This window comes from Linepithema humile, chromosome 5 (assembly GCF_040581485.1).
Source record: "Linepithema humile isolate Giens D197 chromosome 5, Lhum_UNIL_v1.0, whole genome shotgun sequence".
NCBI lineage: Eukaryota > Metazoa > Arthropoda > Insecta > Hymenoptera > Formicidae > Linepithema > Linepithema humile.
In genome coordinates, this window is record NC_090132.1 from 26,751,454 (window position 1) to 26,777,813 (window position 26,360).

Genomic DNA, 26,360 nt, shown 5'->3' on the forward strand with positions numbered 1-26,360 from the left:
ATTCAAAGGTTAACCGCATAACTGTGCAACGCAAATGCGTATAAACCATATTCGGCAATCAGATGTCTAATAAACTTTCGATTATTCTCGATTATCGTTGATTATAATAATTAAATAAAAAATGTTAAAGAGTATTTCTACAATACCGATAGTCGATAAGTTATTATCGGTAATCAATAATTTAAATTTCATCTTGTTGCACATTTGGCAAAATTAAGATGGCAGCACATCAAGGTTCGTTGCCTCGTCCCGTTCTTCTTTGTTTCTTCTTTTCACTCTTTTACCTCCCTCTCTTCGTAAATCGCTGGCTACATCACCTCGCCACTTCTCTCGACTCGACTCACTCCGTCTCGCCTCGCCTCACCTCGTTGTGTGCGTCCGTCGCGCCACATAACTTGAAAACTCGCGTCCGTCCTGACGCGATGCGCTCCGTTGAAACCCGCGGAATTGTCAATCTCAAATCTGTCTCCATCGCGATCGTCACGTTCGCGCAAGTGCGCGCCGCGGCTACGTCCAGGCGAATATCTTCTTCGTGCCGAGAAACGCTCTGAGATACGCGATCGCCGATAAAATATCCGTGACATGTTACTGTACACACGCGACGGCGACTTCATACCGAGTATCTCGTGTGTATGCGTATCGAGTGAAACTTAAGTGCTTGAAGACTCGCCGGTTTGTATCGCGAGAACAAACACGCGTCGCGCACTAAAGATATTTCGACAAAGTACGCAACGCGGAACGATATATTGTCCGAATTCCGAATTTGTTACAGGAAGTGTCACAAGTGTCGAAAGTGTCAAGTGCCGAATGTGCCGGAAGCGCTGAGCGATTCCGCCAAGGTCACGAGAATTCGGAACGTAAATCATAACGGAGGTGCGTACGGTGTGGGTATGCTGAAAATGTTTGCCTTTCTTCTTTTACAGGACTAATCAGTGGTATTTTTATTGCCACACGCGCGCATATAATCAAGATGAATTAAAATTGAGTTATTTGAAAATTTCTATATGACAGAACTATATATATCAGAGATAATTATTTATAAGAAAGTAGTTTGTGAAATTCGTATCCCGTTTAGAGATCGAGCTTGATCTAAGTGATATCAGAATGGTAACGAGACACGAAGTCAAGATATAAATACGAGCATTGCGATTATACAATTTATATTTAATATATGCGTAATCTTATATTTTATTGGCGAAGTTGCGCATAAATTATTGATTCGACAAAAATATTTAACTTGGTTTTTTTTTTCAGAAAACTATAACTGGCACCTTTCTTAATCTTGCGTCATTCTTTTTTCAATTGTAAATGAGAGCAGAAATGTAAATGAAAAAATTGCCAGCAGGATCTCGTTGCGCGCATTTGAATATTTAATATAAATTATGCAGTAATTAGACGAAGCCGTTTGGAATGTCGTCTGCGAAAAGATGAGTAGAAGTAGAAAAACCACTCAACTAAACTTTTACTTTGACTAAACTTCACGCGTGAATATCTACGATAAGTAATGGTACCGCAGTGTCGCGCGAATTTCCATGCAAATACACCGATCGTTAGTTTGCAATCGACGCACTTAGCGTTTAAAAAGAAGAGACAGCTATGACGAGAAAACGAAGAAGGACGAGAAAGAAAGGGATTCGAAGGCACATTAATATTTACAAGAATTTTTTACCGCGTCCCGTCGATGCATCAAAAGTATAATACGCGACGAAATCGATTATACATGACACACAGCCGCGGCGAGTGAACGCGAAGCGACGTCGATCGTATCGGAGGGATCGCCGAATATATTGGCTTTCGTCATCATCAATATTTTTTTTTTTTCTTTCAGAAAGATGTAACGACACGTTCTCCATTAGTCGTCGATCGCGGAGGGCCTCGCGCGCGCATCAGTTTCTATTATCTCCTCAATATCAAATGCAATTGAGAGATTCTGTATTCGAAACCTGTTCCACGGACTGTGCGCTCCCGCTCGTCCCGAGTTCAATGGCACTCGCCACTTGGGCCACATTGTACGGGCATTTTTCAAGCAGCGCGTACGCGAGGGACAAAAGGTGTACTTGAATTCCCGCTGTCTGTCGGCGATGCAACATCTCGAATACGCCGCGAATATGATTATGTATGATTCAAAAGATTTCCTCCGATAAAAGTGGCCTCCCCCCGACGAGAATGTTGCTTATCGAGGTTTTTTTTTATCTCAACCGAACGTTTATACTTCTCTGAAGTCCGCTTCGATAAGGAACGCGACGCGTTTAGACCGATGCGCAAAACGATCCCGGTATCCGGTATATTATCCGATTACCGCTGGCTGGCTGGCTGGCTAGCGCCGGCTGGCTGGCTTATGTCTATTACAGATCGTTCGATTCGAGCGGGAACTATAAGGTAACGGTAAAGGCGGAATAGCGTCGAGCCGATTACCGCTATTTATGACAGTTTGATATTCTTCGATTGTCACCGAACAATCGTTTCGGGATTTTAGCCGTCGATTCGCGACACCGAGCCTCTTCCAGGAGGCTCATTTTGAAAACACTTTCCTTATTCCTGTTTACTTTCTCAGCCATTAAATCTCGCTGCAAACTGCTGTTCTGAAATACAGTTTCACCGTAATAGCCATATTATATAGAGCGGTACAATAAGAAATAAGGAAAGAGAGAGAGAGAGAGAGAGAGACCAGGATGATTTGACTAACAATGCGCTCGCGTGATTTCAGAATGAGCGCCAACACAAACGCGTCGAGCGAGTAGACGCGCACGGTGCCAGAGCAATATACAAAGAAATCGAGGAAGGAGGAAAAGCGATGGTGGTGGAGTGGCTGTGCCCTGGACTTAGGCCGACCAGGAGCAACAGGCCTCGTCTCTTGCACTGCAAAGTGATACTTCTTGACGAGCACGAATTACTGCAGGATGTTTTGGTGAGTCTCCGCCTCTCTTTCGCGACTCCCGCGACTCTCCCCGAATTCATGATATACACGTCAGCGAAAAATCCCTCTTCCGCGTTATCCCGAGCTCTTCAACTTCGAGAGACTCCACGCGTCGCCAGAGATACCTCTCTCGCGCGAATACGTCGTGTGTATACAGATTCGAATTGCTCGGACGGAGCGCCGCGCCGCGCCGCGCCGTAATTCGTGCGCGCACCAAGACTCCGCACGACGTCAAGTTATAATTTAGTGGATTAATAGCGTTTTCTTTCCCAGCTCGTTTTCTAGATGGTCGTTTCGGACCGTCGGGACCACTCGTGCCCGCCGGCCACGGTGGGTTATGGCCGACTGTGTGGCGGCTCCGCACGAGAAGGCGCGGTACATATCACGAGGGGTACCCGGAATTCCTGCGGTCTTCTCTGTTATTAGACGATATGCCAAAATTGGCGGTGGGCCACCGTGGGCCACGACGTGGGTAACGCCGTACCTCCTCCGCACTCCGTCGATCGGCCGGAGAAGCCGCACACTAATTCTCGCGTTCTCTCCGACCTGCCCGTTCTCCTTTATTTCTTCTCTCTTTTTTTCCTCTCTCTCTCTCTCTCTCTCTCTCTCTCTCTCTCTCCTCTTCCCTCCCGCTCGCACGGGAGAATCGCTCTCGCGTCGCACCCGCTTCCTCCATCCTCTTCCCTCCGTCGTCTAGCTCATTTTGTCGATTAACATTCCGAGCCTGTATAAGCATCCCGCACGAATCCTTCACTGTGTTGTCTATACGTGTTACGCCCGTAAGCCCCCACGTGAATCGAAATTCAGCCGAGCGTTAAAAACGAGAAGATTATTCCCTAAGGAGGGAATTCCAACCGCCGCAGTTGATCCGCATCGATTATGGAGGATCGCGAAAAGGGATATCCAGAAACGATTCTTACCGACTCGCGTTAGCCAGACCGTTCTCACTTTCCTTCTCTCTTTCTCTCTCTCACGCACACTTTTTTCTTCTTACTGAAATAGTCTACAATATGCGAAGATGATAACATAACGCTGCATCCTTTAGCAAATACATTCAATTGCCGAAATGGCGGTAACTTTCGCAGGGATATTGAAAGGAGGATTCGCAGAGACGATTCTGAATCATCATCGCTCCTAGTTCTCGGATATCAAATCGCGTACGTTCGAGGCGAATGAGAAGCATCAATATTTGAGTGGAACGAAACGACGCGTGAGAGAGAAGGGAAAAATCGTTGCGGAATATTGGAGATATGATCGAGAATGCAAAAACGAGAATGACCGTTGATAAGTAATGTACGATACTTATGGGCGGCGTTTCGCTATCGGTATTTCGATATCCAGGTCCGTATCTTCCCGGTTTTACACCGCCAGTCGTAGAACCAGTCTCCCGTAACTGCAGCGTAACAGCGCGAAAGAATGACCGTGCGTCAAGATAATACAACCGGATAAACATAACTCTTTTCCGCTCGCAGCGGAATCGAACGCAACGTCCGATCGGCGTGGCGCGATTTCAATAAAATTAGCATAAAGCATCGCCGCGACCCGCGCGCGCGGAGAATATTTTCCGCGCGCGACGGAGCGATCGGACCTTTCGTTGAGGGAAACAGCTGGAGGATGCGCCGCGCATCTTTTTCACACACGCGACAATTCCCCTTTCGCGAATCTTCGCGCGACGCGCGACCTTGTTCGCGCTCTGAACTTTCAGCAAGACGAATCCGCGAGACAGACATGTGAATTCTCGCGGCAATTTCGAAGCGGCAGGAAGTTGAAACCGAGAGTCAAGCCACTCCCTCCGGTTTGCAATTCCGCGAAATTCCATAGCGCGCTTCACGTCTCGCGGCATCCTCTCGTCCAATTGCCGAAGTGGCACTTAGGCGTGCGCTGCAGGCGGCGCAGCATTTTTCTTCTACCTTCGCATCGGTACACTTTTCATCGGCGTTACCGCACTTAGTCACGATACCCGCAGGCCCGGGGTGAATCTTCGCCAGAAAACGGCGATGTTGGCTAGCTGCCGCCGCGAGGCTCGCCGGTTTTCATTCTCGTGTCATATCGTTCGCCAGGGAGAGCCAGACGCCAGGCTCTCGGTTCCACAATGACTCCACGTCCCGGTCTTTTCGTTACAATTAACATGCGATCGCTGCATTTCGGACAATGAGACGCCGGATTGTCGAGCTCGTTTGGCGAGCGATTCCTTCTTTCTTTCCCCCCCCCCCCCCCCCCACCGTCGCGGAATCGTAAAAGCCGGGCCTCATGCAGACCAGACAATTTATGCTACGGCGATTTCGATTCCCACAATGAGCCGCGGGCTCGCGGGGCAGGATTAGAATGCCTAAATAAATGTTCAAATTACACCGCGCATGAAAAATGAAAGAAACCACCGGAATAACCGACGGAGAGAACGAAAGAAAGAAGAGGAGGAAGGGAGATGGAGGCGAGAGAGGAGGGGGAGGGAAAAAAAGAGGAACGTTCGGAACACGCAAGTTGAAGATGATTACCCATCTCCTGAACCTATACTCGACTCTTCTAGGCCTTAGGCGAAAGAAAAAGGGCGAGGTCTCTCGTCTTGTTCTCCTCCTCCTTCCGCTTCTTCTGTCTCCGCTTCTTCTTTCTTGCCGCGCTCTTAAACGTCTGCCACTTTCATTACACTACGTGCGCGTATTTCACGTTTCCTTTCGTTCATTCCCTCTTTTATCGATCGATCCGCTTTCGCGTGATTTCTCATCGTGTCGCGAAATCCCGCGAGATGTGAAAAAGGAGGAAGCGGAGACGGAGCGAGCCGAGCTTCGTTTACTTCGCGAACTGTATTAATGAGTCGTCCACGTCTTCCGCATCGCCGTATCATTAAATCGCGTGAATCATGAACAAAGCGGGGAGGATAATAACACGCGCAACAAAATCTAATGATGGAAAACATCTTTTATCCGGAGGTGGTTCCCGTTAGTTTCCCTCGGGGTAACAAACGAGGGACGTCACGGTTCGTAACACCAGTGGGAAACCATTCTTGATTTCAATCTCGGCTAAGGTTTTTGCCACGCGTAGCGTACAGTTCTCGCGCAAAATCGCGGAATTGGTTCACATATACGCCATACATGCATGCTGAATTTCAACGTTTACGTTTTCCAGAGCTCGAACTTGGGCCAAGAATTGTTGGATAGAGTATTCAAGCATCTTAATTTATTGGAAACCTCTTACTTCGGATTGCGCTATCTCGATCACGGAAATCAGACGGTAGGATATAATCTATCTAATGCTGTGCACAACTTAGCGACAAATTGCTCTCGCTTCTAATAACGTAATTTAAACGTCGAGCATTGAGCTTTGCGCAATTGTAAAATGTCGTCCTCAATGTTGAATATATCTCATTTCTTTCGTAAGCTTGGGAAAGTTTCGAAAAGTCACAATTTATTACAAGTAGCTTGTAACGTTTGCATTTTAGCAATGGCTGGATCAAAGCAAGAAGCTCGGTAAGCAATTGAAGATTCACAAAGGAGACCCGGGATCGGACGTTCACACTCTCTATTTTGGCGTCAAATTCTACGCGGCGGATCCGTGCAAACTCATCGAAGAGATTACCAGGTATCGCGCCTCTTATCTTTCGTTCAAGCGAGACATATGCTTTTGTTTGACCACTTCGTTTTGAAAGCCTTCAAACTTTTACCTTTTTTTTCTTTTTTTTCAAAGTTAAATTGATCGCTCGTCCGCGATTATCGTGTTATTTAAAAGGTAATTTTTTTAATTTCACCTGACAACGCAGTACATTTGAAATTCCTGATAAGAAGATTGAGAAAATTTTGCCGTAACGCGCACGAGATGCGGATAATACGGGCGATTTTTATTCTACGTCACGCCTACCTAAAGGATTCTTTTGCGCTTGGTGTCTCGAAATTCCAGGAAATTCCAGGGACATCACGGTACGTCGCGGACGCACGAGAATTCCACGTGCGTCGAATTTCTTGAAGCGCTTTATGTGCATGCATACGTGCGGACGCCTCGCGCCAAGCGTTTCGCGGTGCTATCCGCACTCGTGCGCTCGCGCGCTTGTTACTAATTCACGCGGAGGAACGGCCGTATGAAGAGGGAAAAAAAAAAAAAAATTTTATTTCCCGCCTCGATCTATTTCACGGTTCGATACGTCGCGCGATCATGTTTGCGTTTCAAGATCGTTGCCATAAAATCAATCAGTGACATCGTTTCGAATTTGTTCCACAGATACCAGTTTTTCCTGCAAATCAAGCAAGACATCCTGCAAGGCAGATTACCCGTATCCTTCGATTTAGCTGCGGAATTGGGTGCCTACGTTGTGCAATGTGAGATATCGTCGGAAAAAGCGCGCATCGGACGCGCTGTTTATTATTTCTTGCGCACACTATACACTTAGACGTCGTTCGTCTTATAAAGAAAGAGACAGGGAGGGGAAACATTAAAATCGCGCGGGAGAAGCGCTATTTGCACAGTACGTAGCGAATACGAAAACTTATGTATATATGCATTGTGTGTGTACCTGTGCAGTGTAAAGAAATGCATGTAAACGCGAGCAAACAGATGCACGCCCGCGGTCCACGCGCGTTAGTTATCTGATGGGGAGATTCAAAGTCGTACAGATAGAAAAAGGGAAGGCAAACTAAAATATCGCTCGTGTTTGCGTCTCATCGTCGTCAAAAGAGACGAAATGAATATCCTTTCTTCCTATTCAACGATACGCGCGCGCGCGCGCGCGCGCGTAGCGAAAGGCGGACAAGAGCATAGTGTGCAAAAGAGAAAGATGGCGAAAAATAGAATGGAATGATAAAAGCTCGGATAGCGAGGCCTTCTTTTCTTCGCAATATCGTCGCGATCTTTATAACATAATGAAATTGTACTTTTCATATAATATTTTACAGTTTATTTACTTTCTATATTTCTTATCGTAATAAGCACGACTCTTTCTAAAAGTTTATTAAATCCGGAAGAAATTTTAATCTCGATGTAAAAGAAATGTATAAAATACTTTTTTTGAGCAAGATTCAAATAATGATGTTTATATTTATCTCGATAACGCGTTATTCTTTCAGCGGAACTTGGCGATTATGATCCTAGACGACACTCGCCTGGATACGTCACCGAATTTCGGTTCCTCGCCAACCAAACGACGGAACTGGAGAATCGTATAGTGGAGATACACAAAACTCTCATGTATGTCAACCGTGTGAAGTGTTTAGTATTCGGATAGCGTGCGTTAAAACTATCCAGACATTCGTGAGCGCTAGTCTTTCTAGACAAGCCTCAATTGGCCATCACAAATATATGGCTTCTATAACTCTTTCGCTTGTCTACTTATTTCACTTGGATTCTTGCAGTCTTTTCTCTGTTGGTCTCGTTTAATTTATTTTACGCTCACTAAAAAATACCATCAAAATGAATCATACAAATAAAATTTTGATAATTCCGTATATTATAAAAACAATGGTTATATTTACGCGGAATGCTTTAAGTAATGTAAAGTGTTAGAAAAATAGTGAACATGTTTGATTTTTTAAAATATATAATTTTTTTAGAGGACAATTACCTTCGGCGGCAGAATTAAATTATCTGGATAAAGTGAAATGGTTGGAAATGTATGGCGTAGATTTGCATCCCGTGTTGGTACGTAAACGCGTATTATTGATTAGCTATTCCGTTGCTTTTATTAATCGTGCAAAATTTTTATTCACAGGGCGAGGATAGTGTGGAATATTTCCTGGGCTTAACGCCAAGCGGAATAATACTGTTGCGCAACAAGACCAAAGTGGGAAATTACTATTGGCCTCGAATCAACAAAATATACTATAAGGTATACAATTTCTACAGTATTGTCGGCTCGCTAGATGTGGTTTCTTTTTTAAAACTAGTTTGGATTAAAAATAATAAATTAACATTTAAGAACATAATACATCGCACTTCTCTCTAATTATTAATGTTTCTTTTTTCACAATTTTTCTTTTTAACACAAATTACGTCACTTTTCAGGGCAGGTATTTTATGCTGAGGGTGAGCGAGAAAAATTCCGAAGAGAGAACGCACGGCTTCGAGACACCGTCGAAAGGAGCCTGCCGTCATCTGTGGAAATGTTGTTTAGAGCATCAAGCTTTCTTCCGGCTGATGGCGACCGGCCCGCCGCCTCTGAGTCCATATTCTCGCTTTCATTCGTACAGTCCTCCATCCACTTTGGAGAAGCACATGGCCATCAGGCGAAATCCGCCGCCGTTTCAAAGAACGCCTAGCCGGAGAGCGCAGCGACGCGTCGTCGAGGGTCAGGAAATGGTCGGCTCGTTCGTGGAAACACCTGTCACCGTGATCTCGAATCCAGGCAGCAATCCGTGCAGCGGGAATGTTTTATGCAACGCGCAAAGGCAGGTGAACAACTCGAGTCCGAGGAGCATAAGAAGCGCGCCGTGGACGCAGATTCAGCCCCGCGGTCTTTACACCTCGTCTAGTCCTCGCTCCGTTCGCTCCGCGGGAACGGCGCCGGCGGTTAGTTGACATGTTACATTTATTCCTATTCCAATACTCAACTCATTGTAGAGTGCGAATTTATCAGATTTATGTGATTGTAGAATCTATTTTGGTGAAAATTTTTCGAAAATTATTTTTACCGCGGTTGCGGTATGATATGCAAAAAAACTGTTTAAATTCTATTGAGCTGAGCATTCTTAGGGGCGTTCCATCGCACACTATAAAATCTCTGTATTGAAATTAGTTAAATATCTTTTTTAACACAGCTCTTGAGTAGACTGCAACGTCGGAGCAGCTCGGTGGAGAGTCAAAGCTCGGGGGATAGTCATAGTCGCGGCGGTCACCGTAGGCGAAGTCATAGTCATAGCCACCGTCGGCACAGCAGACACTCCGACTGCGAGTCCGAGCTGTCGAGGGGTTCGGATACGAGATCCGGTCATCGAAAGCACCGCAGAAAACACAGGAATTCCCGTTCTTCTAGGTGAGCGTATTAACGCTAGTCGCATTCGCTCCCATCGCGATAACATCTCGTTCCCATAATTGTTTCATAAGTACCTTACTAATCAATTCAAAGCACGATCCCTTACAAGCATTAGTAATTAAAGCACTTTGACGATAATGAGTCGTCGTTTCCCATCAACGGTGGAGTTGACTGACCCTTAATAACGCATTTTGCATATATTTTCGCATGAAAAACGACGTTTTTGTATACTAATTATTCATACACTCCTCGAAATGGAGCGTCAAATGCTAATTCGACGGATTACTTTTCTCCGTAGACACGAATTGATAGATTCAGAACCGCAGTGGAGGGAAGCGCAGAAGCGGAAAGGGGAAGGTGTGCAAAAAGCTATCGTAAGTATCGTTATCGAGGTTTCCGCGAGTGCAAAATTACCTTTCTTGTAACATTCGCCTAATTAACGTGTTACAGGTGAGTCATACGGAGCCCCGACGAAGACACCGAAGCAGACATCGGAGTCCCTCCCAGAAGCAGCCGCTGCCGGATGAACTCCGAAAGTACATACATATCAAATACTAACATTTGTTACAGTGCCACGAGTTTCGCGAGATAGTTGACAGTTGGTTCACGCAACCACAGAGCAATTTGTAGGCCGCTTTTTCCGCGCGGAAAATGAATTTTTCGATTTCTATTTTTTTCTTTTCATCCCGACGAACGCTGATTCGTCCATTTCACGAATATTAAACGGTGCGCACGATACATCTTTCGCAGACACTTAGAATTCGGCCTAATCGACACGAGCGGGATGAGCGAGCAGCAACGCCGGGAGATATCCTACACGGTGGTACAGTCGCAATCTGCACAGCAATGTCCCCTGCAGCCGAACAATTCCCGATTGGACGATACAGACTCATCGTCCCTGCCTAGGTACGATGATCTCAAGACGGCCTGCAACCTCCACAGCCATCCTCCGCAATTGGAGGATGAGACGGGATCTGTAGTCATTGTTTAGTTCCCCCCCCCCCCCCCCATCGATCTCCTCTGCATGTATTTTTTATTTATTTTCGAGCATGTATATTTTATCTACACTTTAAGCATGCCCCCACCCCTATTATTTATTTCGAAGCATGACGGATCCTTAATAAATCAGTGAAATTAACTTTGCTTGTCGCACCCGTTTATTTGTTTTTACATCCTAGCTGGCACTCACTCGCTTTCTGGCTGTGTCCCGTGGAATTTCAAAGGCGATGCGTGCCGGTCGCCTTCGTTCTGGGGTCGTAATTATTGTTTCGTGTGTTTTTATCTTCTCATGCATTATGTATGTTTTTACGGTTATGCGCCATGTATTTGTGTAATAAATATTGGTATCCGGGAGGACGGACGATGTCAATGTTCGAGGCTCGGGGCGCTTCACGCTCCGGGTCTCCCTTTTGACATTCCTCGTATATCCCACCCGATTCCCAACATATTCGTTTCCCGGCGCATCTAACGCATCTCTTCGCGGTTCCTTCGTATTTTCGAAAAACTACGCTTTAAAATGCGGTTCGCAAAGAATTGCCAATGCATTAGCAGAGTCTGTGATTGATACTGTTACTGAATTGAATAACTTGTGCATCGTGAGAGCCAAATGTGTATGTATATTAACCGTATGTACTAAAAAAAAAAAAAAACAAAAAAAAAGAAAACGAAAGACACACATCGGTCTGAAAGAGACGAGTCTACGACGGAACCGGTGGTTGGCTAAAATGACACAAGTTGCCAGACTGTCAAGGATTCCCTTTCAGAACTGTCGGATCCATTGGCAAAAGAGACGGAAGAATCGTGCGGCATAATCGTGATGGAAGTTATAACTTGCTGTCGGCGACGTCCAGCCTAATCGGGGCAAAGTTTCCCGAAGCTCGATACGAATGTAACACGAAGAGGGACTTTTATTATATTCGTAACAACAGAATGTCAATAGGCAATAATACCGACAGCGGACTCGGGGAAAGCACGCCGCAGGACTTTTCAAGCTGCTGCTCAAGCTCCGCCGACAGCAATAAACCTATTCACGTAGTAGGTATCCCAATTCGCCAGCATTTTTATTATCTTCGCTTTAATAGCCATTTAAGCAGACTGAGTAATGCGCATTTCACTTTGCTCGGACAATTAGTCGTTTGCGAATAGTAAAAGCTGATGAGTAACACTTCATCTCACGTACTTTGCGCTTCTTTTACCGCTTTCACTCTAAACAAGAACTTAATATTGATTCATACGAAAGATTGATATCACACATACACACATTACATCACGTTTGTTTTTTTTTTTTTTCTTCATAAAAACACAAAGTGTTTCTGCGAACAAATGTGGTTGAGGTTTTTCTGTTGGTCTCCTGAAAATTTTGGTTTTCAAGTATGTCGTAAATTCTGAAGATGTCTGCATTAGAATCGTGTACATCTTTCTCGGTGACACAACTTTCGTATATGCATGCTAATAATATATAGCTTTTACTATTTACTGTTTTTCCGAGTAGTAGATTAGTAAAACGGTTTTGTTTGGTATAGACACAATTGCAATTAGGGGGAGAGGTACGCTATGAACTGCCTTCAAATCAAGAAATCTACCCTCCTGTTGACACTACTCTGGATGCTGTTCTTCAACCCATTATATCGTAAGTGCTTGTTTTTGTCGCTTTGTGCTTTCTTCTTACTCGAGTATTAAATCAAATCTCGATTTGATTCATACCTGGCTTTATTAATGTCTAATGCATTATGACTTGTAATCACACATTTTGGATAGATATTAAAAAAGTCGTTATATATAATGTATATATATTATATATATACACATTATAATACATTATAAATATTGGAAAAATTCTTACTACTTATATTCTCTATCGCTTAATTTAATTTATAATAATCTTGACTGTTTCAGAACTTTAACAAGGAGGCAACGGAGCCGCCCAAAATATTCATAAAAATTTAATACAAAATAAAATAGTTGTATATTCAAATGTATATTTAAGAAAACTTTCATACCTTAAACAAAATTAATATCCATGGACCACACAATTGTTGAATCTCATGAAAAAAAACTTTGTTGAATAAAAATATGTTAGTCTTCATGATAAGCGTATTTCCTATATATAAATCAATATAAATCTTGCTTATTTAAATATCTTTTGATGCCATATGTCTCATGAGGTTGCCTATAAATTTTTCCATTTTCTTTAAATCTTGAGCTATTTCTGTCCTATATTGGAGGCACTGTAAACAGATTTTATATATTAGTAATTCTGTGTTCTCAATGACAAGATTTAAAAAACTTATTCTAAATTGCTTACCCGTCGATTGTCTGTTAATTTTAGACATAAAACTCCTTTACTGTGACAATATTTCATTGTATATCGAGTCTGAAACAAAACAAAAAAATAAGTTAAAATAACATACAGAATGATATTAATGATTTTATTTATTATTTGCAAATAAAACAATTTAATTTCTAATATTACATACTATTTAATTATGTCATAGTACTGTTTTTTTTGCCTTCACTGTAGCACAAAGAGCTGACAGAAAACGAAAAAAGCTTAGCGATAGATAACATAAAGTAGCAATAGTAAACATTTTGGATGTATGTAATAAAATAAATATAACTAATTTATTAATAACCGACGACTAATAATAAGTTATATAAAAAAAAGAATCAACAAACATGTTATTAATATCATATAAAATGCATTTTGTAAAATAAAATGTTATGTGCAAAAATATTTTAATTTTAGTAAGATTATTCTCTACAATACTTTTTATATTTATATATATTTTTGTTCATGTTAATCCTAAATTTTTAATTTACAATACACAATAATTTATCACAAAAATTCAACAAATTGACATCAATAAAGGTAGAAAGATAAATTAATACATATTGATTAAACTTGTATTCCTACAATCAAATAATTTAATTAAAAAATTATTATTGACTTTATATTAAAATATAAATAGCACTAAAAAGGATTATATAATAAATATAACATCTTTTATATTATAGTTTTGTAAAACATACATTTATTGGATCTTGTAGATATAACCTCTCGGCACCTTTTTCGAATTCTTCCCATGAATTCAGATATGTCATTGTTATTATTATTATAACAAGGAAATATAGTTTATCCGCAAAAAAGCGACGTGCGAAGATCACTAAACTATTTTTTAATAATCCTAAACAATCCAATCTGGAAAGTCTTCTCTCATGCGTGAGACGAACATTTACGAGCATTGAATACTGACGATAATAGAAGAGCAAACTATGTGTGATAAACCAATGATACATTATGCTCAATTTACATCGCAATATTTGACGCTTCCAATAAGCATCCAATGAGATTTTTTCTTTTGGGACAAAAAAATTTGCTGGTAATACCATTACAATGCATATATTCGTCTCATATGTATTTGTAATTAATGCCACAGAAGAAGATAAATAAAAAGGTTTGTTTATTATTTTGGATATTTTTTATAATTTTCTATTTGAGTTTTACAGTTCTTTTAGGACGATTTTTTTAGAATCATTTGAGCAACGCATTTAGAAGCTTGTTAATGATTTTTTATCTATAATATTTATCTTTATTTTTTAAAAACTTGTTTCATCAAACATTTATAGTGTCACATTAAGAAAAAAGAAGTATTTCAACCAATTTCGACAAAAAAAGCATGGATGAATCAATTTATTGAACATCAATTACTATGAAAATTGTCTTTATTTAAGGAGTTTATTCAAATTTAATATAAAGTGAAATACACAGCACAATTTTTTAGACGGTTTTGACTATCAAATAAAGTTGAATCTCTTCTCATGATTCAGACTTGAAGATAATTTATATTAAATGTGCAATATACAATACAAATATGATAATATTAAAAACATTGAACAATACATAAGAAAAGGAGATATTAGATTTATATGTGTATGGACAGCTTTATGTAAAATATGGAGACTTGAAACACCAATTATATGCATGTATGTATTAATTATTTGTAAGAAAAAGATTAAAAATGCATTACGTTAGCACGCAACTTTAAGTATGGTATAAATCTAAAATCCCTTAAAATAAAAATTTTTTAAATTTACATAAAAAATGTATGTTTAAAATGCAAGAGAATAATTTTAATGTTCTTTTAGATATTATCATCTAACTAGTAGGACGTGTAAGAATGCATGAAACTGAGGATAGCTGTAGGCGCCACGAAGGAAGTAACATAATGAGCATAAAGAAAAGGAATCGATGAGACGTGTGATGAGAGCGAAATGAAGATGGAGGCGAACAGCAGAATACAACCCTCGTGAAACGGAAGACGGCAAGTCTCGCGGTGACGGTGTTGTACAACTGGATGGCATGCCTGATCGCCGGTGCCGCAGGTCTTTCAGTTTCTTTTGGACCGTCGTGTGTGCAGCAGCGGATGCGATCAGATGCGATCGACGTTACGCGCGTGTGAAAGTTAGCCCCGTCTGCGTGCGCCCATCCTCTGGCATCGTGCGGCGCGAATATGAAGAGGAAAAGCGGGGAGGCGTAAGAGAGAGGTAATGAGCAAAATAGATTACACATAATCATGCGATACGTGACGAACGTAAGAGTTGATCGGTGCGCGGTTCTCCTCCTGACATATTTAAAATGATGATTACTGTCTGTCGAGGGATGCGCCGATAAAAAGTGCTCGATGAGCAAAGGAGTCGTCCTCTGTCTGACGGCGAATGTATTATTTTGTTCTTTTTTTTTTCAATACCTTTTATTTGTAGCCACAAGTCGAGAAATTGATCTCATTTTGCGAACATTGCTCAATCGACAATAGTTATTCTCAATCATCATTCGTGATTACTGTTTCGCTTTCTGATCGACACTTTTTCGTCACGATTCGCTGTCGGCTCTTTTTTTTTTTTTTTCTTCTTAACGTCACCAATTTAAATCTGCTGTTAAATTAGATATCACTTGGAAAGTATCGGATACCGGTTTTGAATCTTAAGTGTCTTGTTTCGCAAATAGGTACGCGAATACGAATCGGCGCGTCAGGCGAAACGGGACGTCCTGATGAAACTTTTCGTCGCATGGTGGCCACGCGCACGGAACTGCGACCGTCGCGACCTGTAAAATTGCGGTAAATCGAAGCCACTTGAGACATCGGTGCGATATAAAGTGCAAACGGCTAATTAGAACGGTATGTATGCAGCGTAAGAATCTATCCATCGATCGGAGGAATTATGCGGAAAATTATCAGAAATCAAAATTTCCGATGCCGTGAAAGCGATCGTGAGGCTCTTTCGCCCCTTCCCCTCCCCCCCTCCCCCCCGTATCGAGCACAAAATAGCATTCGGAACGAAGCAGCACGGTGGTGGCTGGCGATGATCTTTTTTCCGCCGGCGGCCCTGAATAAGTGCGAGTGAAAGTCCGTGAGTCAAATATTTCTCGCGATTTCATTTCGCGGACCAGGCGCCGCTCGGCAGCCGCACCGTGCGTACCTGCGTGCGTGTACAGGTACATATCTCCCTTTACACACTTGTACACATGTATCAACGCGCAACTGCCATAGAAAGGCCGTAACTTAAAGGAGAAAATATTAATTGTATGCAGCCGGGAGCCGCCGGGTGGTTTACCTTTGTATTTCTCATGAGTTTGCCATTTCTCGCCTTGCTTTCTCAGTATTTCACATTTGACTGGCCACACGGCCACGTTAGAGCGAGAAAAGCAGTGAAAAGATCGAAGATATCTTCGCATTAATTGGAAAGATAAACCATCCGGAGGCTCGACTGCGTAAAATTACATTTCACCTCTCTTTTACAACGCTCGTTAAAAATCAATGCATAAAAGGTGCCTACTTTATCGTTAATACAGCTATAAACGACTAATTTCTTCGCCATTATCTTCAAGCTTAGAAAATGTTCGGTCACATCTTTGTCACCTGATATTTTTATGATGAATTTGATTAATGTAACTTACAGATAGAGATGTAAGGGTATACGATTATATAAGTGTACAAATTATTATTATACAATTATCAGCGGATTCTAATAAGCGCCTTTACATCAGCTTCTTATCCCTTTCGTTGCGATTTACACGAGAGATTGCGTTCTGTTACGCGACGCGTGTCTGAAAGAAAGAAGTGTATTTCTCATTTAGAAACCAGTAGCCGTAATTAAATCGCGAGTTGCCAATTTGAGCGGGTAAGAAACCAGAAAAAAAAAAAACATTCTCATCTGCAGAAATGATCATTCGCAGAGATACTCGAACGCGCCTGTTGGAAATTATCACCGATCGCACAGTTGGTCGTGACCGATCAAGTTACGTAGTAATATTACACTTTACTCACACGCCGAGTTTTTTTTGTAACATCGATCGACATTCCAGGGTGACACGGTGTAATACGTAAACATTGACGAACGTGCCGCGCCGATGTGAAAGTGGCCGGCCGGATGGCTGCTGATGATGGAATGTACGACGACCGAGTGTTGCAGCACGCACGTCGATTCGCGGATTCCGGATAATTACACCTATAGTGACGCTGTGAGGTAATAATCGTCGGAGACATCGGACGATCGATGGAAAATTTCGACGAAGAATTGAAAAGGAAAACATGGGATAGCGTGAGGCCGCGCCGATTGGATATATCGTTTTCGGATATACATCGTGACGTGACACGTAGCCGAATTTCACAAACATTAAAGGGCGCTTTCCAATACTGAAGTTGACCTAATTCGAAAGCGCCGATCGCTATTGTCGCATCCGCTTTCTCTTTTTTTCTCGCACGTCACATGACGAAATTTTGGCGCGTGTGGTTAGAAAAGAGCTAACCCGCTCGCGCGGGAGTGTCGATAACGATTGCGAACGAAATTGGAAGCAGTCGGGACAGTTTTGCGCCGAGAAGCGTTGTATAACAATATTGTATAATAGCCGCAGAATGCGAGCTGTAAAAAAAAAACGAAGGACGACGATGACCTCCATTAATGTTCGCGCGTTCGACACGTCCTGAATAACGTAATAGGCGCTTTACGTCGACCGATTTCTTACGTGAAACATAACGAATGTGAAAGCGACCTTGAAACGTGGATCATCCGTGCATCGCCGCGCGCCGCGTCGCGCGCGCCTTCGATAAATATCCGGAGAAAGAAAGATACGCGGGCGAGACTGAGCGCGCGCAAGATTCGCTTTTTCGATTAAAAAAAAGAACAGCAATTCGATGTCTTTTTTTTTTTTTTCAGGAAGCCGCAGGGCTGGTGGTGGACGACGAAAGCGCGGTTGATTGAGCATGCAGCGATGGTTACTGGCCTTGGACGAGCCTGCATCCGATCCCTGCGGTAGCGCCCGAATGCGTCGTCGAACGCCACGTGCCGTCGGGGGATGCGTTTCGAGGACTCGACGAGCGCCGGCGCAGCGAGGCGAGCGGCGATCGCGCGCGATTCCGCAGCCAGGATCAATCCCGATGGTATAGAAACCGGTAGGCGCGTTTACGCCGCGTCGCCTAGAATCGAGCCGTACGAGATCGAATGGTAGGAGTCGAGCCGTTTACGTTTTCACCAGTACGTTCTTAGGGTTCTCTCTTACGACAAATGCGAAAAGAATGCCGTCTGGTTCGCGCGAATTAGATCGATGCAAAGAATTTCTCTCCGCCGAGTCTCTTTGAAGAAAGTTAGATTTCAATAATAAATTCAGATTACATTGATAATATGAAGTGAAATGAATTTATTTCTGTCTCCCGATAGCGATCAACATACACATTTCTCTCGCTATACTCGACGTAATAAACCTTTCAGGGTAAGATCGGACTTGGCGGACGGTGAGATCTCCAAGTTCGTAGGCGGCATCGCAGGCGACGAGTCGACGGTCACGACGGCAACGCGAAATCATCCGAAAAGATGTTACCGAACGTCGACCAGTTCCGGTTACTCGAGCCACTCTCCGCCGCTGTCGGCCGGTTCGTATTCTTGTTACGCGTCGGCGAGGGATCCGTCGTACGGACGTCCGCGGTCTATCTGGCCCTCAATCATATATCGTCACGCCGAAGAGCGCAATGCCGATTACGAAGGTCGGAACGAAGTGAAGTCCTCCTCTTATCGCAAAAATTTCGGCAATCTCACTGATCAGATTTTTCTTCTTACAGGTATTTACACGTGTCACGTGTGTGGTTGCGTGTACGATTATTCACCGCCGCCACCGGTGTCGCCGCTGCCGAGACCATCGGCGCGCGAGGTGCTGCTCGAGTTGTCTCGGACTCTGAATTCTGTGATAGACAGCGACGTTACTATGACACCGGAGGACATCCTGCGCGATATCTCGCGCATCATTTCCCTGCGGTTGCCTTCGCGTAGCGACAACGTGTACGAGTACGTTTGCGCACCCACGACGCTCAACAGCAAGAATCTGTCGTCGGGCTACAGCGGAAACGTGTCGTCGGGAGTGAATCCGGCTGATTCTAAAGTCCACGTCGGCCCTCGCTGTCTCTACGGGCACAGCTCGGCGCGATCCGTGCCATTGCTTCAGAACAAAATAACGGGATGCGAGGACGGCGAAGCGGGAAAGAGTTTGGGCATTGCGAAAAAACAATCTTGCGAAACGCCTGGCCCGTACGTTCGCAAATACCTTCACGGAAAGCATATTGAGAACAGCTGCTCCAAGAAATCATTCCGGCTAGACGGAGACTCTAAGCAGTGTCGGAACGGACTCACCTCGACCGAATTGCAATATTCTATGGTAATTCGGTCTAATTATCATAATTTTTTTAAAGGAAGATTGCGATGTATATGTTGTCTAATTTACGATACTGTTCCAGCAATTGGAATGCAGTGACGTCGGTTCGTCCAGCGAAAGTACGATTGCTTCATTGACGGCGAATGATTGGAATCATCGCGGCTTAACCGTTAAAGGCCTAGGAGACGATTTTGACTTCACGCTCGATGTGGCGCGCGCCGAGCGTTTAGGTCGTGCGATCGCGAGAGCGAAACGGAAACGGCAATGGTGCCGAATACTGACAATCCTTTTCGGGCTAGCTTTCTTCGTGTTGAGCGTCATTATTGTCTCTTTATTCGTAACGAGGGGTCGCAAGGTGTTTGGGAGCATGTAAAAGTAAGGTGACAAAAAAAATTCATTCAGATTAACTTAACGCGCACACAAGTGTATTCTCTTGTAAGTTATAGAAACGATTCGCTGACGTTCAGAATACTCTATCGAATTTCGCGATAGCTTTACTGCAAACATTTTGTGATACATATATACTTTCGTATGTATCCCTTCAGTACCTTATATATATATATATATATATATATATACTTAAGTGAAATTAGAAAGATCTTGCAATCACAATATATGGCTGTGACCATGTCCTTTCACGTGTATATTTATTAACTTTTTGCACTCCAAGAGTTGCGGCACACATTTATGTATGCGCTGTAGCGGCGCCCAGGGAGTACAAGAGATTAAATATTGCGTACCATTACCGAATTGTATTAGAAAACAATTAGACTTATAAGGAGGCGTGGTAATACTATCACTGATATCGCGCGGTGAAACGGGTATCTATGTAAAATCTACTTTGATAATTTGCGCACGCACGCGCATATTTAACACTAGTCTAACACTAGTCGCGCTCAGCGCGGCGCTGCGGACGATGAGTGACGACAGCTGAGAGATAACGTACCACTCACGAATATTGACGGACGAATATTAACAAATGGTGAAATCGGCATTTAAAAACATATTGGTTTGAAGCATTTACTTGAGCATTTTAATCGACATTTTTCATATTTATCGGAACGTCGAAGTGTTGGGCTATACACAAACTTCATATTGACTGGTCATCCAGGTTATGTTCATATCTGTATATCGTATTTGCCCGATTGTTGTCTTATAAAAACTATAGCACTTTTTCTCGAGGTAAGAATAATTTTTTTAGTAAATCATATACAAAGAAGAACGTTATTGTTAAAAATTATTGATTAAAATAAAAATTGTGACGACTGTAATATCACTAAAAATATTCTCCTTTTCTATCTTTTGATAAATTGCTTCTGTTATTTTAGATCATAAAATAAGTGACATACAAAATGGTGTGCGTGCCATGCTTTGCTGTTCCTATATTCCTGATAATATGGAGATTCTTTATACAACCACTATTGATCAAATGGTGGCAGTTTAGGAATAAAGGAGAAGAGATCAAGGAGGATCAACCATGTCCTAATTTAGTAAAAGAATGTAAAAACGGAACTTGTACCTTGTCATGGAAGGATAATCAAGATGCAGTAAAGAAAAGCGATTAAACCGTATTTTATTGGAATATGCGCTTAGTTTAATCAACATGGACTGTTTCAACATTCGTATTTGATCACCAAACCTTGTCAAGTTTTTCTAAAAGTTTTTAATTTGAATATATTCTATCTATCAACAGCGATTGTATTTACGAGATACTTTGTATCTAAAACAAAGTCTATTAATATTTTGCAAATTATATAAATCAAAGACAGTCTCTTGTTTCAATTAGTTATATGTTCAAGTTTTCTATCATATTTAAAATGTTGATGTTTTAAAATATAAATTATATTAAGACCGATTATGTGGCTTGTAGGGATTACTTTGGTTCGAGATTTATTGAATAGAATAATTATTTCTCCTAAATATGTAATAGAAAGATCAATATCCTAAGCAAACTTGTATTTTAGTTTAGCATTATGAATCTACTAAACATGATTGATGAGAAATAGAAATTCTAAGGAATGTGTGAAAAGATGTCAATATATTACAATATAAAATTACTAGTATAAATATCTCATTTATTTAGAACACATTTTTCTTGAGCACTATTAAAAATATGTCAATTTTAGAAACTTCAGTAAAAATATTGCTGCACTATTATATATCATCACTATTTAGTTGTACATAATATAAAATTGTCTAAAAATATTCTATATTATATATATATATATATACATACATATATATGTATAATATTAAAGAATAAAAAACATATATATATATATACATACACATATATGCTTGTGATTATAAAAGTGGACAAAATTAAAAATCTTTAATTATTGATTTGATCATTTATTTTGTGTTATTAAATTTTATATAAAATCTATAAAATTAAAATAACTCAAAACAAAAAATATATACTTTCATAATCTCACTGACACATATATGTTAATATATATAAGGTTTATAATGTATATATTACACGTAACTACATATAATATATACATTATATATACCTATTTTTACACATGTATACACATTCGTTTTAATTTTTTTAGGCATGATTTCATTAATATGTTACATTATTTATCGATTTTTAAAAGTATCTCAAAATATAGCATTATAACAAACTTAAGTTACAAAAATAACGCAAATATAAAAGTAAAATGAGGTAGAATGAGGCAAAAGAGTTCAATATTTAAACTAATTATCAGTCTTTAACTTCAATATCATATATAACATTGAAATTTTTAAGATTCACAAGAGAGACTCCCATACGTCCAAATCTGTAAAAAAAACATTGCCGTTCAATTTAAATCACATATGCACACTCAAATTAATAAAAGTTTCAAGCTTGAATAAAAACATAAAAAACTTATAAAGGCAATATTAAGATTCAATAACATAGTAACATTAACAAGAAACTTAAATTGCAAGAATAAATGACCACGAATATTATACGTGCCCCGTGATCTCAAGTGGTGCTATAATACGACGTATCTCGCAAATTCTCAATTTGGTAATTCCTATCTTAAAGTTCATACCAATGGCTTGGTTAATTTTAAACTTAAAATATGATGGCTTTCTCGGGGAAATAAAGAATGTCTTTTCTTCATCCCCAAGTTTCTTCTGCCAACGATCTGTGATACATGCATGAGCTACTTTATCGTCTTCCGCACCCAACACCGCATTTTATTTCTATTACTCTTATACTATTCTTTAACAATTTTTCCTTACCGTTAATTAGTACATATTAGCAGGCAAACTTTCTTTTTTGTGTAATTCTATTTTTTATTTTTTTCCGTTTCCTTGTCATCATTTATGTCTTCATGATCATCATCGCTATTATTATCATTATTATCCTTATTAATATTATCATCATTATCTGCATCTCCTTTTTCATTTTTATTTTTATTTTTAAATTCATCATTATCATCCTTATTATCATCATCATCATCATCAAGATCATCATCATCATCGAGATCATCATCGTCATCGAGATCATCATCATCATCATCATCGTCATCATCATCATCGTCGTCGTCGTCGTCGTCGTCGTCATCGTCATCATCATCATCATCATCGAGATCAACATCAAGATCTTCATCATTATCATCCTTATATTCGACATTATCTTTCGTTTTCTTATCGTATTCCTCGTTACCCTTTTTCACAGTACACAACTCAGAAAACAAATCAATACACAAATGTAGATCCTTAGACTCATTATCATTTCTATTGTCATCAGAGTTGATATTGTTACTTTCACAGATATGGTTTGTTTTTTCATTTTCTGGCAAGTCTTTATCTATCTCATTGAACGTTTTGTCAAAAGCGATATAATTAGTACTTTCTACAAGCACCTCTTTATAAAACTGATCGCTTCTCAGCACTTTAGTAATTATTGCATTTCGATCGAACTTAAAGCTCACACGGATTTCATATCCACTCAGATATACATATCCATCCCCCTCGAACGGGTAAAAATAAAATTCCACCTCACCATCTCTTTTATCAAACCTTAAATCTAGTGGGATATTATATCTCTTGTTCGTTAAAGTGCAAATCAAATGGAATTTTCCCCAATGTTTTACATATACTGGTGCTTTTGAAGACTCTGCATTAAAAGGAATAAGAATATTTAACTAATCAAACATTGTTCTTTAGAATATAATTTGTGATACATCTATGTTACAATTACAAAATTTTTTTAAATTAAATTGATTTAGTAGTTATCTTTTTAATTAAATTCGTTTAGTAGTTATCTAATTTGAAACTTTTTCATGTTGCTATAAAAATAATGCCTTAAAATAAAAACATATCAAAATGAAAAAAAAATGAGTCTTAGAACAGTCAGAGTATTTGACGTATTAAAGTTTACTTACTTGACCTCATAATATCTAGAGACGCCATAGTTATATGTATTGGATCATGAATCCTCATTGTGTATGCTGTTTGCGACTTCATTTGCAATTCTACAACATGAACAATGTGGAATTAATTAAATGTAATAATGCAAGCATTTTGGTGACTTCGAGTGCGAAGCACGTGATCTTCGGTGTGAACGTTGCAATGCATTATAAATTACATACATAAAAGTAATTTTTATTAAACAATGCTTACGAATTTGTTAACTATAAAACTATAACTTACTCCAGAACATTTTTGATGATTTATTTAGAAGTGTCCGTGAATTAAAGCAAAATAAAAGTGGTAACACGTTCTAACACGTTCGCCTTTACTATAGAAGTGATGAAATTCGTTTCAACCGTCTGAAATAAATCTCCAATCGACGACAAACTACCAATCGTATATGGACACGACGTATTTATCCCAAGTCTTATTTGCCACTTTTAAATATATGCGCACGCACTTGCCATCATCGAAACCGATCAACAACATAGTTCAATAATCTAACACTTCCAATAAGATTTTCGCTTTAAATTTACTTATTATATTTTAATTAACTAAAAACTTAGCTGTTTAAAAAATTCAGGATTTTTCACATAACAATTATTGTGTACAATTGTTCAAAACACGAATACAAATTTGACTTGAAAGTACTTAACAGGAAGTGTGATAGCTGTGTATGATGTACAGCATACATACATCTCGCCATATTACACTTGACCACGCCATCTGAGTTTGGAACACCTTTCTGTCTCTTGGAATCATCAATTGCTCGTTGAGAGGTAAGTGTGTTGTAATTTGTAATAAAAATGGCTATGATAGATGTACAAACAAGTTAATCCATTATTTTTTAGACATATGGAAAATTAATTTAAATTCAATCTACTTTAGGCATTTTTGCAACATGGTAGTCTTATTAAAAACAGCATATACCACTGAAACGATCAAAATAACCTCAAAAATATTGTTGAAATTTTCATAGAGACATGTTCTATGTATTTTATATGTATTCCAGTAAGAACATAACTATTTAAATTAATATATTTCAGAGCTCTTGTGAGACTGTAGAAGATACTACATACACTATCATCATGCAGCTGCAAATACGTGGACAGCAAACAACTGTTGTTGAATGTCAAGATAGTGAGAAAATACTGCACATAAAAGTAATGGCATATCTTAACATAATATTATCTTGATATTATAGTAAATATCTAAATTTATCTTTAAAAAATAGTTAAGTAATAAGGATGTGGCATTAAAATGATAATCTAGCATTTGCTTATTTTAGAATGCTAGAAGGAGCAATAATGCAAAACTAAAATGTAAATTTATTTTAAGAGTAAAAGTTACTGTACTTTTGCTCTACATTAAATTTTCTACAAAATTATTAGTTAAACTAAACAAGTATATAGAATAAGCATATTGATATATAGAATAAAAATTAAGCATCTTATATATGTATATTATATATATGCTGTGGAGCTTAATATTTAGTTATTTAATAACATTTTTAATTGTTTAAAGGAAAGGATTGCACGTCTTCAAGGTATCGAACAAGGGGAATTTCAACTTTACTGTGAAGGAATTTTATTAGCAGATGAAATTTTTGTTAATGAGCTTTCATCACATACACTTGAGCTAACTGTACCATTATTGGGAGGTAAGTTAACTTGTGAAAAAAATATCAATTTTGTTCTTATTTTCTTGAGTGCAAAGTAAATTACAATTATGTTTCTTAATTTGTTCTTTATGATAATGAAAAGATAAAAGAAAAATGACATCCAATGCTACATAATTGTCTTTTCTGTTTTCTAAATTTTTATTCTTTGTTTTTAGGAAAAGTTCATGGTTCGTTGGCGCGTGCTGGCAAAGTAAAGGCTCAAACACCCAAGGTAAAAATGCTTTATTATTTACTTTTTAAGTTATTAGTAACTTTTATATCAACACTGTTAATTTATAGGTTGAAAAGCAAGAAAAGAGCAAGAAGAAAACTGGCCGTGCTAAACGACGAATCCAATATAATCGTAGATTTGTCAACGTTGTCCAAACCTTTGGCCGCCGACGTGGACCTAATGCTAATACAAATTCATAAAAAAATATTCTATAATATTTATATTATGAGACAAAAATGGGACTTATTAATTGATATTGTCACAAAGGCTTTTTCATATCAAAATGTATAAAAATGATAAAATATTAATAATTGATCTTATGTTATAATTTCTGAAAATTATGTATTGTATGCAATACAATAAGAAACACACATTGGTGGTAATATATTTCATGATTTAAGGTACCATACAAGTCATCAAACCTTTCCTAAGCAATCTTCTGCAATGTATAGTAAAATGAGATTAAATTATATTGCAAATAAAAAA

At 39.7% G+C, this 26,360-nt stretch overlaps 5 protein-coding genes across 9 annotated transcripts; 3 read left to right on the forward strand and 2 right to left on the reverse strand.

Moving 5' to 3' along the window:
- Nucleotides 1-295: 295 nt before the first annotated feature.
- On the forward strand, nucleotides 296-13,602 carry LOC105667365 (band 4.1-like protein 4). 4 transcript variants are annotated; one of them, XM_067355056.1, is made up of 16 exons: nucleotides 297-884; nucleotides 2,708-2,908; nucleotides 6,041-6,145; nucleotides 6,354-6,493; nucleotides 7,127-7,224; nucleotides 7,969-8,089; nucleotides 8,452-8,539; nucleotides 8,610-8,726; nucleotides 8,903-9,406; nucleotides 9,655-9,869; nucleotides 10,168-10,243; nucleotides 10,320-10,405; nucleotides 10,620-10,775; nucleotides 11,633-11,903; nucleotides 12,392-12,498; nucleotides 12,765-13,602. In XM_067355056.1, exons 2-16 carry the CDS (start codon nucleotides 2,795-2,797, stop codon nucleotides 12,805-12,807), a joined length of 2,241 nt encoding a protein of 746 aa, XP_067211157.1. In that variant the 5' UTR covers nucleotides 297-884; nucleotides 2,708-2,794; the 3' UTR covers nucleotides 12,808-13,602. The 4 variants fall into 4 exon arrangements, with proteins under 4 accessions (XP_067211159.1, XP_067211157.1, XP_067211158.1 ...); XM_012359113.2 differs by having other exon boundaries at nucleotides 298-873; XM_067355058.1 differs by lacking the exon at nucleotides 10,620-10,775 and having other exon boundaries at nucleotides 296-873.
- On the reverse strand, nucleotides 10,866-14,144 carry Srp9 (signal recognition particle 9). Its single transcript, XM_012359121.2, has 3 exons — nucleotides 13,899-14,144; nucleotides 13,174-13,242; nucleotides 10,866-13,096 (listed from the first exon to the last, which is right to left on the reverse strand). The coding sequence occupies exons 1-3, from the start codon at nucleotides 14,109-14,111 to the stop codon at nucleotides 13,001-13,003; spliced, it is 378 nt and encodes a 125-aa protein (XP_012214544.2). The 5' UTR covers nucleotides 14,112-14,144; the 3' UTR covers nucleotides 10,866-13,000.
- A 120-nt stretch (nucleotides 14,145-14,264) lies between these two features.
- Nucleotides 14,265-20,714, forward strand: LOC105667366 (uncharacterized). Of its 2 annotated transcripts, none has more exons than XM_012359114.2 (8): nucleotides 14,265-14,323; nucleotides 15,015-15,413; nucleotides 15,874-16,045; nucleotides 17,233-17,393; nucleotides 18,084-18,371; nucleotides 18,636-18,907; nucleotides 18,983-19,572; nucleotides 19,652-20,714. In XM_012359114.2, the coding sequence occupies exons 5-8, from the start codon at nucleotides 18,223-18,225 to the stop codon at nucleotides 19,940-19,942; spliced, it is 1,302 nt and encodes a 433-aa protein (XP_012214537.2). In that variant the 5' UTR covers nucleotides 14,265-14,323; nucleotides 15,015-15,413; nucleotides 15,874-16,045; nucleotides 17,233-17,393; nucleotides 18,084-18,222; the 3' UTR covers nucleotides 19,943-20,714. The 2 variants fall into 2 exon arrangements, with proteins under 2 accessions (XP_012214537.2, XP_067211177.1); XM_067355076.1 differs by lacking the exon at nucleotides 14,265-14,323 and adding an exon at nucleotides 14,450-14,852.
- A 1,511-nt stretch (nucleotides 20,715-22,225) lies between these two features.
- On the reverse strand, nucleotides 22,226-24,414 carry LOC105667368 (protein starmaker-like). Its single transcript, XM_012359118.2, has 4 exons — nucleotides 24,223-24,414; nucleotides 23,955-24,044; nucleotides 22,807-23,686; nucleotides 22,226-22,355 (listed from the first exon to the last, which is right to left on the reverse strand). Exons 1-3 carry the CDS (start codon nucleotides 24,230-24,232, stop codon nucleotides 22,854-22,856), a joined length of 933 nt encoding a protein of 310 aa, XP_012214541.2. The 5' UTR covers nucleotides 24,233-24,414; the 3' UTR covers nucleotides 22,226-22,355; nucleotides 22,807-22,853.
- Nucleotides 24,415-24,612: 198 nt separating this feature from the next.
- LOC105667370 (ubiquitin-like FUBI-ribosomal protein eS30 fusion protein) lies at nucleotides 24,613-26,257 on the forward strand. Its single transcript, XM_012359120.2, has 5 exons — nucleotides 24,613-24,761; nucleotides 25,029-25,145; nucleotides 25,507-25,642; nucleotides 25,819-25,874; nucleotides 25,943-26,257. The coding sequence occupies exons 2-5, from the start codon at nucleotides 25,071-25,073 to the stop codon at nucleotides 26,072-26,074; spliced, it is 399 nt and encodes a 132-aa protein (XP_012214543.1). The 5' UTR covers nucleotides 24,613-24,761; nucleotides 25,029-25,070; the 3' UTR covers nucleotides 26,075-26,257.
- Nucleotides 26,258-26,360: the final 103 nt, after the last annotated feature.